Source organism: Patella vulgata, chromosome 1, assembly GCF_932274485.2.
Source record: "Patella vulgata chromosome 1, xgPatVulg1.2, whole genome shotgun sequence".
In the NCBI taxonomy this organism is placed as follows: Eukaryota; Metazoa; Mollusca; class Gastropoda; family Patellidae; genus Patella; species Patella vulgata.
The window spans coordinates 93,231,928-93,246,280 of NC_065879.2; the positions used below are offsets into that span (position 1 = coordinate 93,231,928).

Below are 14,353 nucleotides of genomic sequence, written 5' to 3' on the forward strand. Positions count from 1 at the left end.
ATGGTCACGTCCAAACGACTCAAAATTTTGAGCTGAAATTTTGAGATAAGGTCAATACACCATTCCTCTATATTTTACCACTTAAATTTCATACATTATCAGACTTTTATTTTTGAGACTCTGTTCAAATAAGGGATAGTCCCTTTAAACTGCTAAAGACCACGACGAGCAAGCGAATTATTGAAATAAAATTGAACCATATGTTAGACCTTAAATGACCTAGTTTGTGTTGAGTGGAGTTAAACCCCATTTCTCTCTCTCTCTAGAAAGATCAACGCTGATTGGTTAATCAAATGTCTGACATCATAGGGTCAAAAGTCGCTTGTATGAACCCCGGATGCGACCTTCCACTACATGTACAACCAGTCAGATCTTCATATAGTGTAAGCCATCGGAAGTATAAAAAAACAAAACGAAATATAGATCTGTATCATAATCAGATTGGGTACATGGTACACAATGATGTACACGTACATGTACTACAGAAACAGTTTCCAGTCGTGCACGTAAAAGAACCCTTGGTAGTTTGGAATTTACTGATGAATAGGTGAACATGCAGCTGCCCAGGCAAAATTACCCTCTTTAGTATCTTAGTAAACTGTATGGCGTAGGCCCATTTGGTGCAGTAGGTTGAATATACCATTTGCTTTCACAGTAGTGAGAGGGTTGGTTGGTCTAGTGGTTTAACTTGTGTGTGTGTGTAATCAACAAGGTCTTCCCGCTTGAGTCACCTGCCCAACCTCGTGGGTTTTCTCTGGGTCGGGGGGTTGGATGGCCGAATGGTTAGCATGTGCGTGCTGTATCATAAGACCTGTCATTGAGTCAACTGGCGTGGTTTCGAATCCCTGGTTGTACGTGACAAGGGGTAGGGTCGCCTGTCCAACCTCGTGGGTTTTCTTAGGGTCCTCCGGTTTCCTCCCACTGCTAAAGACCCCTACGCGCAAGCGAATTATTGAAATAAAATTAAACCATATGTTAGTCCCGAAATGACCTAGTTTGTGACAAGTGGATGGATGTTAAACCCCATTTCTCTCTCTCTCTCTCCCCCTTATTCCTCTACGAACTAATCTAAAATCATAACGGCAATTAACCACATTTCTCTCTCTCTTTTCTCTGGGTCCTTCAGTTTCCTCCCATTGCTAAAGACCCCTACACATCAAAGAAGTATTGAAATAAAATTAAACCATATTATGTCAGTCCCAAAATGACCCAGTTTGTGTCGAATTGAATGAAATGAAATGGGGTTTAACATCCTAATGTTCTGCTCCGATCTTTTACGTGCACATCAATGTATACATGGGACCTCGATTTTTTGTCACATCCTTGTCCAGAGTTCCCGCGGTCCTTGAAAATCCTTGAATATCCTTAAATTTAAAATTTCATTTTCAAGGTCTTGAATATCCTTGAATTTCGCGGAAATAGGAAAATATCCTTGAATTTCGCGGAAATAGGAAAATATCCTTGAATTTCAGTTGAAATCCTTAATTTTGTTTCAAATTCCTTTTAAATATGAGATTATAACGATAGTTGGTAATGTTTTGGTTATTTTTAAGATGAAAAATTGTAACTTTAGGCTAAAAAATGTCCTTGAAAATCCTTGAATTTGACGTATATTTATCCTTGAATATCCTTGAAAAAATGTTTGACGAAGCCGCAGGAACCCTGTTGTCAGGCCCTCTGTCCTGCACCACTGAAAATTACAATGATGTTAGTTCCAAAATAACCTAGTCTGTGTCAAGGGGATAATACAAGAAGTGGGAGAAGAAAAAGAAACTTGCTCTCCTATGATATTTATAATCTTTGTGGTCATGGATTGGTTCACTTGGGTTTTCTGTCCTTTTATTTAGAATGTCATTGAGTCGAGTGACGTGGTTTCAATTCCCCGGTTGTACGTGACAAGGAGCAGGGTCGCCTCTCCAACCGCTTGGGTTTTTTCACGGTCCTCCCACTGCTAAAGACATGCGAATTATTGAAATAAAATAAACCATACGTTAGTCCCAAAATGACCTAGTTTGTGTTAGTGGAGTTAAACCCCCCCTCTCTCTCTCTCTCTCTCTCTCTCTCTCTCTTATTTAGAAAACATCATAGGTAATGATTGGTTCTGTTTAGGGAGTTACCCAAGCAGGTAGTTGATCATAGAGAATACAATTTATTCTGACCTATATATAGACAGGGGTACAACAGTTGTATGCATGTGGGAACAAATTGATGCATGTGTATAATAAATTGATGCATGTGTATAATAAATTGATGCATGGTGTGTAAAATACAGATGGGCGTACAAGAGTTGTATGATGCATCTGAATTGATGCATGTGTAGAACTTGTGTATTACATGTGAATGTAAAAATGGTGCCCCCCCCCACCGTTTAGTTTTAATTCCAACCCTTTATTGAAAAGACAATGGAATCAGTTTACCAAGTTTGTTCCAATAGTAGATAGTGATGTACATGCATCTGTATGCCTTGGTGTATTTCAGATGATCAATTATAGCTTATATATAACCTATTTGCATATGTATTTCTTGGGTTTAGTATGTGTATTCCACCTCTCTGATATTACTGCTATGCGTTGGGGTTTAATATTTGTATTCCACCTCTCTGATATTACTGCTATGCGTTGGGGTTTAGTATGTGTATTCCACCTCTCTGATATTACTGCTATGCGTTGGGGTTTAATATTTGTATTCCACCTCTCTGATATTACTGCTATGCGTTGGGGTTTAATATTTGTATTCTTCCTCTCTGATATTACTGCTACAAATGTATGTGTTGTAGTTGAAGTGAGACTATATAATATGTATTTGTAATCTAAGATGTACTTAATGTATGGAAGAATAATTTGTTGTAAAGTCATTTAGTTGCTTTATTAAATAAAATTTGATAATATCAATCATGTTAATCTACAGGATCTGCATGTTTCACCTTGAGCCACGGTGGCTAAGTGGGTTAGACGCTGGCTCGCTAGCCTGGAGGTCGGGTGTTCGATCCATGCATTGGCCGAGAAAGTTCATCATGATTTTCCGACGTGGTTTCCCCTTGTCAGTGGTGCAGGACGGAGGGCCTGACAAGGACAGCTGTCTAGTCCTTCGGATGACACGAAAAACCAAGGTCCTGTGTATACATTGGAATGCACGTAAAAGATCCCTTGACCGTTGGAATTCGATATAAGAGTAGGCTGTAGTGCCGCTGCCCGGGCAAAATTTCCCTCATAGCACACTGTATGGCGTATGCCGTTTTCGTTAGCCCAATATAGGATTAGGACGTTAAACTCCATTTCATTTCATTTCAATCTACAGGATCTGTATATTTCACAGTCTACAGGGTCCTTTCACTTATCTACAGATCCTTCTACTCACCTAGATCTTGTTTCCTAAGGCTACCTCCAGATTTCCTCAAGGTCGCTGAGATGTTAATATGGTCAGTGAACGAAATGGTGGGTTAGGATTTGCTTAAGGCCAAGGGTTGGGGTTAGCGCTAATCCTGTTTGTATCTAGTGAACTTGGATCAAATTTAGAGACAGGCTTAAGAAATCAAATGAAATGAAGTTTAATGTGCTACTGTTCTGCTCCTAAACTGGGCTAATGAAGACGGACATATGCCATGAAGTGTGCTATTAGAGAAATTTTGCCCGGGCAGCGGCACTATGGCCTACTCTTATATCGAATTCCAACTGCCAAGGGATCTTTTACGTGCATGCCAATGTGTACACAGGACCTCGGTTTTCCGTCCCATCCGAATGAATAGACAGCTGTCCTTGTCAGCCCCTCCATCCTGCATCACTGACAAGGTGAAACCACGCCGGAAAATCTGGATGAACTATTTCGGACTATGAAGGCTAGCGACAGGCTTAAGAAATAGATTTAACCATCCTTTCTCTTACCACTGTATATTTCATAGTACGTGTCTGGAATTCGATCCCTGCATTGGCCGAGAAAGTTCATCTAGATTTTCCGGCGTGGTTCCCCCTTGTCAGTGATGCAGGACCGAGGGTCGCCTGTCCAAACTCGTGGGTTTTCTCTGGGTCCTCTGGTTCCCTCCCACTGCTAAAGCCCCCTTTGCGCAAGCAAATTTTTGAAATAAAATTAAACCACATTAGTCCTGAAATGACCTAGTTTGTGTCTGAGTGGATGTTAAACCCCATTTCTCTCTCTCTCTCTCTCTCTCCTCTCTCTCTCTCTCTCTCTGTCTGTCTGTCTGTCTACATTAGCATGTCATAAGATTACAGGTCACACAATATGCAGAAAACGCACAAAACTACACTCTGTGGTGTCTGTATTCGGTATATATTTCAAAGGGAAATAAAATGGGGACAGGAGGAACCATATCATACTTGCGATATTTATTGCAGAACAAATTTTAATTTGCCATTGGATTGGAAAATCTGTTACTGGGCAAGTTGTTTAAAACGATAATTTCATATTTTTAAATTATATTTTTAAAATGTATTAAAATAAAGCCTTAAAATAGATGGTATCTATAAACAGTCCTACCTTGTTCAAGAATAATCCTATTAATCCTATAATTCACTATTGCCAGTTGAGAAATTTGCAAAAATATCATTTTCAACTTCAAATTCAAACTTTTGAAGATAGCTATTCCATGGGGGGAATAGAAAAACAAGGGCGGTAAATGTGTTATTATTCCCAGGGTGAATGATTTTTAAGTGTGAGAATGATACTATGATCGTATAATAGTGAGTTGACAACCTATTGAGCAAAAGACATACAAATGATTCTGTTTTGACTTTCTTAGAAAATATGAAATTATCGCTTTAAAACCTGTGACATGCATAAATGGTAAAAAAAAAAGGAGTAAACTGATATGGCTATACTTGTAGTTCTGGTACGGACGTCGTGCCTATATACCAGTTCATTTTTCACAAAATATGAAGGTATTTAATTAGAGGATATGGAATAATTTAATTGTGAGTTATTTGTGCTGGATAGATCCACGTCCGTTTTCAATATACAACCTCAAATCGTTTTTTTTTTCCGGAAACGAACTTGGGGAAAGAAAAATTAAAGGAAGGAAAGGTGGTCTTTTGTTAGATACACAGCCATTTTCTTGACTTGTAATTTCAGATCTTGTATCTTTTGCTGTGTTGTTTTCGTCACCCAGCTTCACGTAAAATGCGTTGTTTTAAATAGAATGGTCAGTTGATTTTGGTCGAAGTTTGCCATACACTTAAAATTAAAGGTAACGTTGCCAAAGTTTGAAACAGGTGTTAAGGTGGGGTTTCAGGTCACGTGACTTCAGCGTGAAATCTGACAGCCAGCGGCTAAAAATATAGCCCACTTCAATCTATGATTCTGAATTACAATTTTATTTAAAGTAGCTAAGTCTATAAATCAATATCATCCAAAATCTTCAACATTGAAAACACGAATTATTTGTCAATTTAAATCAACATTGATGCTGTGATCTTCTTACCGGAAAAAGATGGGCTTCTGATATCCAATACTAGAAGAATGCCCGGCTTCGCTCGGGGGGTCACAACCCCGAAACCGGAAGTGGTAGACTAACGCCACCTGGCCTATGTTACTCCCCAGTCCGAGCTACCCCTATACCCCAAATTTCAGACTCGGGGCAGACCTAGAGTAGCCGCCAACCCCGAACAGACAGACAAACGATAGTCACAAATATTAGTATAGATTTAAGACAAAATAAACATTTTACCATTGGTACACGAATCGTGTACCATTTTGAGTTTCAGCCCCAGTTGTAACAAGAGACTCGAGGAACGAGGCTAGACACATTGCACCAAATCAAACGGTGCCGTCATATGCCGAACATAACTGATTTGAAATTAGAGTAAAAACGGAAACCATTGAATGTAAATCAGATTATATACATTCATATTACAGTATTATATGCGTTGCGACCCAATTGTGTCAATTTCTAGGTCCCAAATGTTAGCGATTTAGCTCCTTTAAATGTATTATTAGCAATTGTAGTGTAATAGGTTAATATCAATCTCAATATCTGTAAAGATTCAGGCTCGAAAATTATCGAAATGTAAGCGAAATTACCGGTTATGGATAGCAGGTCGTTTCATCCCACTACCGGTTCATCTCGGGCTGTTTCATCCCAAATTTTCACGTGTCCTTTCATCCCACTTATATCAGGTCGTTTCATCCCACAAATTTAAAAAACGGTATTGCATGAATTTTTAATATTTTATTTATACATTAATGCCAATAAAAATATGTCAATGCAATTTTATCATGAAGTGTCCAACTTCTTCCTTATTCCTTTTTCAAATCCCCAGTTGTACGTGACAAGGAGTAGTGTCACCTGTCCAACCTTGTGGGTTTTCTCCGGGTTCCCCCGTTTCCTCCGACTGCTAAAGACCCCTACGCGCAAGCGAATTATTGAAATAAAATTAAAAACCATATGTTAGTCCCGAAATGACCTATTTTGTGTCGAGTGGATGGATGTTAAACCCCATTTCTCTCTCTCTCTCTCCCCCTTATTCCTTTACGAACTAATCTAAAATCATAACGGCAATTAACTAACAATGCGAATATACTTTACTACAAAAACATCGGTGAACTGACCTAAAATCTAAAATCATAACACCAATTAACAAACAATACGAATATACAGCCAACTAATCTCGGTTGAGATCCGTAATCAACAAAAATCGAGGAGTAAAACTTATTTATTCCATACATTATTGTTTATTTAACAATAAGTAAGTATTTAAAAGTTTATTTAACTAAAAGTACAACTCAGTTGATTAACTGCTATTCTAATAACAAGGGGGATGAAACAGCCTGGGATGAAACAGCCCGATAAAAAATTAGGTTGGGATGAAACAGCTCGGGGTGAAATGGTTGTGGGATGATCTGACCCACATCCACGGTTATGTACAGGAGAGGCTCGCGGGAAAATACCACTCTGACGTCAAAGGCCAGGGATTTTCCATTGCTACGGCTCACTTCATTGGTGAATCCGCACCTTAGTTTCCGGTGGAATTTGATATAGAACCAATCAAACGATAGATAACCTTTTTGTGATTATTATCTCATTTGCTGACTGAAATTTGCTAAATTTCGACTAACTATAGCCTACTTTGTTTGTGGTATCATCCAAATTATAACTATTTGACATATTATCATTCAAATTATTACGATTTATATAGATCTTAGCTGACTATAACATGCGGATTTGAGTTTTAAAATTGGTACTAGCGATTCTGAAGGGAAAATACCACTTATGACGTCACTCAGATATGACTGAAAAGCACTATGTCACTGCAAGTGTCAACTATTTAGATTCAGTTATCTGAAAGAATTTTGAAAAAATATTAACAATTAAAAAAGTTATCACATTTCGAAGAGGGGGGTTGGATGGCCGAATGGTTAGCACGTGGGCGCTGTATCTTAAGGCCTGTCATTGAGTCAACTGGTGTGGTTTCGAATCCCCGGATGTATTTGACAAGGAGTAGGATCGCCTGTCCAACCTCGTGGGTTTTCTCTGGGTGCTACGGTTTCCTCCCACTGCTAAAAACTCCTACGTGCAAGCGAATTATTGAAATAGAATTGAACCATATGTTAGTCCCAAAATGACGTAGTTTGTGTCGAGTGGTCGTTAAACCACCCTCTCTCCCTTTTTAAGACACAGTCAGGACTAACATCTTATACTCCACATCAACTTAGATATTAGTTATATCTGTAACACATACAATGTCTGCAGATTAACATGGTATAAAAGTAAATAAACTTTTAAAGGGAGTAATTCAGTGTAGATCAGTCTGATCTCAAAAGAGCTGGTCAACTGTAGATATGATGAATATGCGTGAGTCAATCGAAACTTACCCACATAAAAAATATGATAATGAAACAATAACATATTTGTGTATTGACTAATGTACGGTACGAATAGATGTGAAATAAATAAATAAAAATAGATGAATATAAAGAAATAATTCTCAGTTCCAAACTGTCAAGTGACATCGTCGAAATAATTCTCAGTTCCAAACTGTCGACGGACATCATCTGCTAGATAATAGCACTCATAAGGTCAGATCAAACGTTTGCTATCGTCTTAAACTACTTAAGGTATTCAAATACAAATATATGTAGACATAAGTAGGTATATATATTATTTTAAAACTTAACCCCTGTTCAAAATATAATCATGAATGCTAGAAAATTCCATTAAAATAGAATCTTCTGACATTTTTCATGTAGAAATTTTGAAGTTGCCATTTCTCGCATCTTGCAAGAGTTTTTCTTTTAGTTTTAAGTTAAAGTAACCAATCATACATGTACATGCATGTAGGCACCATCTATTTTTATTGTAAAACTAATGATGTTATAACTTTAGGTCATCTAGGGTATATAACTTTTATATATTACAGGCAACTAATGGTGTTATAACTTTTATATATTAGAGGAAACTAATGATGTTATACCTTTTATATATTACAGGATACTAATGATGTTATAACATTTATATATTACAGGAAACTAATGGTGTTATAACTTTTATATATTACAGGCAACAAATGATGTTATAACTTTTATATATTACTAGAAACTAATGATGTTATAACTTTTATATATTACAGGAAACTAATGATGGTATAACTTTTATATATTACAGGAAACTAATGATATTATAACTTTTATATATTACAGGCAACAAATGATGTTATAACTTTTATATATTACAGGAGACTAATGATGATATAACTTTTATATATTACAGGATACTAATGATGTTATAACTTTTATATATTACAGGAAAATAATGATATTATAACTATTATATATTACAGTAAACTAATGATGTTATAAATACAGTAAACTAATGATGTTATAAATACAGCAAACTATTGATGTTATAAATACAGGAAACTAATGATGTAATGAAATTTTTCAAAGGTGTGGGAATTTAGAAATCCATATGGAAGTGAAAACTGATGATGAATGTCGACATAATAAAGACAAACTTAATAAAGTCCAAGTAGAGGAGACATTTTTACGACATGTGGAAAATCGGGAGACAAGTTTCAGCCAAGATGATTCTAACAAATGTCACATCTGTGATAAAACTTTTATGTATCTTCAGATACACATGAGAGTTCATACAGGCAAAAAACCTTATAAATGTGATGTTTGTGGTAAATCATTTCCTCGGAAGAGCAGTCTACAACAGCACATAAAAATTCATACTGGCGTAAGACCTTATAAATGTGATGTTTGCGATAAATCATTTAGTCAGACTAGTGATTTACAGAAACACATGAGAATTCATACCGGTGAAAAACCTTATATATGTGATGTTTGTAGTAAATCATTTTCTACGAATAGTCATCTGAAAAGACACATAAAAATTCATTCTGGAGTAAAATCTTATAAATGTGATGTTTGTAGTAAATCATTTGGTCAGAACCATGCTCTACAGCAACACTTAAAAACGCATACAGGTGAAAAGCCTTATAAATGTGATGTTTGTAGTAAATCATTTAGTCAGAAAAGTAGTCTGGCATCGCACTTGAAAACTCATTTCAGAGTTAATCAGTATAAGTGTGATATTTGTGGTAAATCAATTAATCGGCAAGCTAATCTGAAAAGACACATGAAAATTCATACTGGACTTAAACCATATGAATGTGATGTTTGTAATAAATCATTCAGTCAGAATCATAATCTACAGAGCCACATTAGAATTCATACTGGTGACAAGCCTTATAAATGTGATGTTTGTGGTAAATCATTCACTGAGATTGGTACTCTACAGTCACACATGAGAATTCACACATTGGAAAAACCTTTTCATTGTTCTGTTTGTAATAAATCATTCAGACAGCATGGGACTCTCGGGCAACACATGAGAAGTCATACAGGCGAGAAACCTTTTAGATGTGATGTTTGTAGTAAATCATTTACCAAGAGCAATACGCTACATTCACACATGAGAATTCATACTGGTGAAAAACCTTATAGCTGTGATGTTTGTGGGAAATCATTTCGACAGTCTAGTTCCCGATTGACACACATGAAGATTCATAGTAGAGAGAAATAAAAAAAACGTAAAAAATATTATGTTTAAAAATATGTATGTGAGGTTATCTAGACCATTTTGAGAGGCTCTGAACCCAAATTACTTAGTCCTAGCAGCTTGAGTTGGGGTTTGGGAGCTGAAAAAAAAAAGACTTGTACATTGCCTGAAATACCATCCGGTTGCTGTGTTTTCTTATAAAAATTTGAGAAATTTCAAATTACAGTAAACCTTGCATAAGTCGGATTCGTACAAGTCGGATCTTCGCTCAACTTGTATACAATCGTTTGGACCCTTTGATCTTGCATGTTTTTCTTATTAAATTTCTGCACGTAACTCAGATTTCCTTAGGCGGATCTTGCTCAACTCGGATCAAAACCGATTTTATTTCGACAAGGATTAAATAGGAAGGTTCCTGAATGTACAGGGCAATAATGAGACCTACATGTACATTCAGAGCTGAACTAGGTCTAGGTCCGACTTATTTAAAGTTTTCTGTACAATGTATATAATAAAAAAAACCAATTGGGTGTTTAGATCAACATGTTATATGTACATGAAATGATGTAGACCAGTTTTAAGTCTTTTTTCGTGATTTCCCCTTGTCAGTGATGCAGGACGGCGGGCCTGACAAGGACAGCTGTCTAGTCGTTCGGATGGTACGAAAAACCGAGGTCCTGTGTACACATTGGTGTGCACGTAAAAGATCCCTTGGCAGTTGGAATTCGATACAAGAGTAGGCCGTAGCGCCCTCATAGCACACGGTATGGCGTATGCCCGTCTTCATTAGCCCAGGTTAGGAGCAGAACAGTAGGACGTTAAACCCCATTTCATTTCATTTCATTTAAGTCTTTTTATTGTCACTTTTGCAGGTAAGCAGATTAAAACAATAGAGTGAGAGAAATGGGGTTTAACGTCCACTAGACACAAACTAGGTCATTTCTGGACTAACATATAGTTTGATTTTATTTCAGTAATTCGCTTGCGCGTAGGGGTCTTTAGCAGTGGGAAGAAACCGGAGGACCCGGAGAAAACCCATGAGGTTGGACAGGCGACCCTTCTCCTTGTCACGTACAACCTGGGATTCAATGACAGGCTTTATGATAAAGCGCGCACATGCTAACTATATGTTAGTCCCAAAATGACCCAGTTTGTGTCAGGTGGACATTAAACCCTCTCTCTCTCTCTTTTATTCACTCTAAATTCAACTCTGCCACCCTTGTTTCCTGTAAAACAGGATATATTGTTACTTTACGTTTTAAGCATTACACTAAGTTTGTGGGTTATTTTAAAAGCTTGACCTAATATTTAATATTACACAAGTGGTGTCACCTATCAAACGGGAATGTTACATAATAGACATCTTATGGAATCTTGCGCGGATGAATAGTCAGAGTCTAGAAATGTAACAAAAGATTCTCTAGAAATCTTACTGGGATCAGAAAACATTTTGCTCGGTGAATACAAACACACAATTTGATTAAAATACAGATCTATATTTCGTTTCGTGTTTTTTATACTTTCGATGGCCTACACTGCATGAAGATCTGGCCGGTTGTAGTGGGAGGTTGTGTCAGATGTCATACGAGCGGCTTTTGACCCTATGACATCTGACATTTGATTAATCAATCAGCATTGATGTGCCTAGTGGATTACCCACAGTTCCTTTCACCACACGCCTAAACCTTGCCGTAACAGACTGTTTTATTGGCTAATCTCTCACGTCAAGCAGAACACAGGTTAACCCGTTATATAACGTTCTGGACTCACTCACTATGTGTAGGGCGTAATATAACGCCTTGGAGGTATTTTCCCTAACCTAGTCTTAGAACATAGTTTGACACTTGCCCCACGATCCCAGCATGTGTAGGACGTTATATTACGTCCTGGACAACTGCCACTCACTGTGTGTAGAGCATAATATAACGCCTTGGAGGTATTTTCACCAACCTATTCTTAGAACATAGTACATAGTTCTTCGTCACTTCGTCAAATTAATTACACAATAGGGGGTAGTTAACGTTTTAAAACGTCATGCTTAACGGGTTATATAACAACTCTTCCATATACTAGTGTAGTAAAGACAAGTAAAACAAAATTTTGAACTATACGAAACGAAATAAGATCTGTGTTGTAATCTGATAGAAGACAAACCTATATTTGCATACTAATAATGTATTTAAATGTTTTGTGGATAAAATAAAAAACTATGATCTTCAAATTTTGTCTTATTAATGTTTATGTTGTTTGCAGTTTACCAGATAGTATTGACATCACTCTCTTTTTCCTGTTGACAAGGGGATCACGGTGGTTAAGTGGGTAAGACGATGGCTCGCTAGCCTGGAGGTCGGGTGTTCGATCCCGGCATTGGCCGAGAAAGTTCATCCAGATTTTCTGGCGTCGTTCCCCTTGTCAGTGATGCAGGACAGAGGGCCTGACAAGTCATTAGGATGGAACCAAAAACCAAGGTCCCATGTACACATTGGCGTGCACGTAAAAGATCCTTTGACAGTTGGAATTCAATATAAGAGTAGGCCATAGTGCTGTTGTCTGGGCAAAATTTCCCTCATAGCACACTGTATGGTGTATGCCCGTCTTCATTAGGTCAGTTCGGAGTAGAACAGTAGGACGTTAAACCCCATTTCATTTCATTTCATTTCCTGCTTATAATAATAAATAACTCTGAATTAACTATGTACATGTACCAGGCAGTCAGGTTGGTGTTGGTGGAATCTCCCGGGTGGCCAGGTCGGCGTTGGTGTAATGTACCGGGCGGCCCATGTTCCTGAAGCAACGACTGCGAGTTTCACAATATCTGGCCATTGCTTGTTTACATCACAATTCCTGAACTTATAGCTATGTTATCTACAGACACGTAAGCAGCAGCGTCCAATCAGAGGTTGTGAAATCGCGACCTCCACAGAAACCTTGACATTGAATGAATCTTGAACTTTGCAACTCGATTATCACAGGTAGACATTTTAGCTTGAAAGCGCGAGAGTTGGTATTCGCGACGATCGAGGAATCTGATAGGATCACAAGTTGGGCTTGTACCCAATCGAAATTTGTGCAGCAATATGCAGGGTATTACGTGAAGGCCTTGATAAGATGTACGTAGTTAAAGCGAGATCAAGCCTTCTATTGAAGATGCGGGCGGCCAGGTCGGTGTTATTTGCCCCTGAGTTAGCAATCGGAATCAGACCAGTTATTTGATAATCTCGCTTATAAACATGCACTCTGCATCATCAGGTCTGTCATTGAATCAACTGGTGTGTTTTCGATTCCACATTACAAGGTGTAGAGTCACCTGTCCAACCTCGTGGGTTTTCTCTTGGTCCTCCAGTTTCCCCCCACTGCTAAAGACCCCTACGCGCAAGCGAACTATTGAAATAAATTTGAACCATATGTTAGTTGGTAATATACATGTATCTTGAAAAGCAAACATGGAAGACTTATGGAATTTTGCAGTCTAGTAGTTTATTCATTTCTTGATTCTTTGAAATAAAAAACATTTTGCCACCAGTGCTGGTTTTGGTGCTTTTTGATGCAGCTTGGGTGTACCCTTTGTTTATTCAACTTTTGTTCGAATCCGGGCGCTAGGAACTTTGTGATGATATAACTTGATACGCCCACCTTATGTATCTGAGGGGTTGGATAGCCGAATGGTTAGCACGTGCGCACTCTATCATAAGGTCTGTCATTTAGTCCACTGATGTGGTTTCAAATCCCAGGTTGTACGTGACAAGGAGTAGGGTGGCCTGCCCAACCTTGTGGGTTTTCTCCGGGCCCTCCAGTTTCCTTCCACTTCTAAAGACCCCTACATGCAAGCGAATTATTGAAATAAAAAATTAAACCATGTGTTAGTCCTGAAATGACCTAGTTTGTGTCGAATGGACGTTAGACCCCATTTCTCTCTCTCTCACCTTATGTATCTGTCGATATGGTGACATAAAGATCTTAGAGCCACCAAAGCTATGGTGTGCACAGTGAGCCTACCCTAACTCGATTCCCCCATATTTTTAGTATGTTTTCGGTAATATATCTCGACTTGCCAACATAGAAGGCTTTTGGAATTTTGCCATCTAGTAGTTGATCCATCCCTTGATTCTGTGAAATAAAAAAACATTTTACTTTCAAAGCTGGTTTATTTTGATGCAAAATGGAGGTACCCATTTCTGTGTGCTCAGTCGGCCTTGTGTGCGATATTTTAGTACGTTTACGGTAATAGTTTTTCTGGATTTTTTTTTTGTCTAATACAATATATACTTTGCATTAATATGTCTTAAAATGTTATTTTCTAATATTAAGGTAACCATTATTTTCGTGATAATTATATATATA

At 37.7% G+C, this 14,353-nt stretch overlaps 1 protein-coding gene across 1 annotated transcript; it reads left to right on the top strand.

The window, feature by feature from the left end:
• Positions 1-8,801: 8,801 nt before the first annotated feature.
• On the top strand, positions 8,802-12,322 carry LOC126818387 (zinc finger protein 544). The gene has a single exon (XM_050545787.2). The coding sequence runs from the start codon at positions 8,915-8,917 to the stop codon at positions 10,034-10,036; it is 1,122 nt and encodes a 373-aa protein (XP_050401744.2). The 5' UTR covers positions 8,802-8,914; the 3' UTR covers positions 10,037-12,322.
• Positions 12,323-14,353: the final 2,031 nt, after the last annotated feature.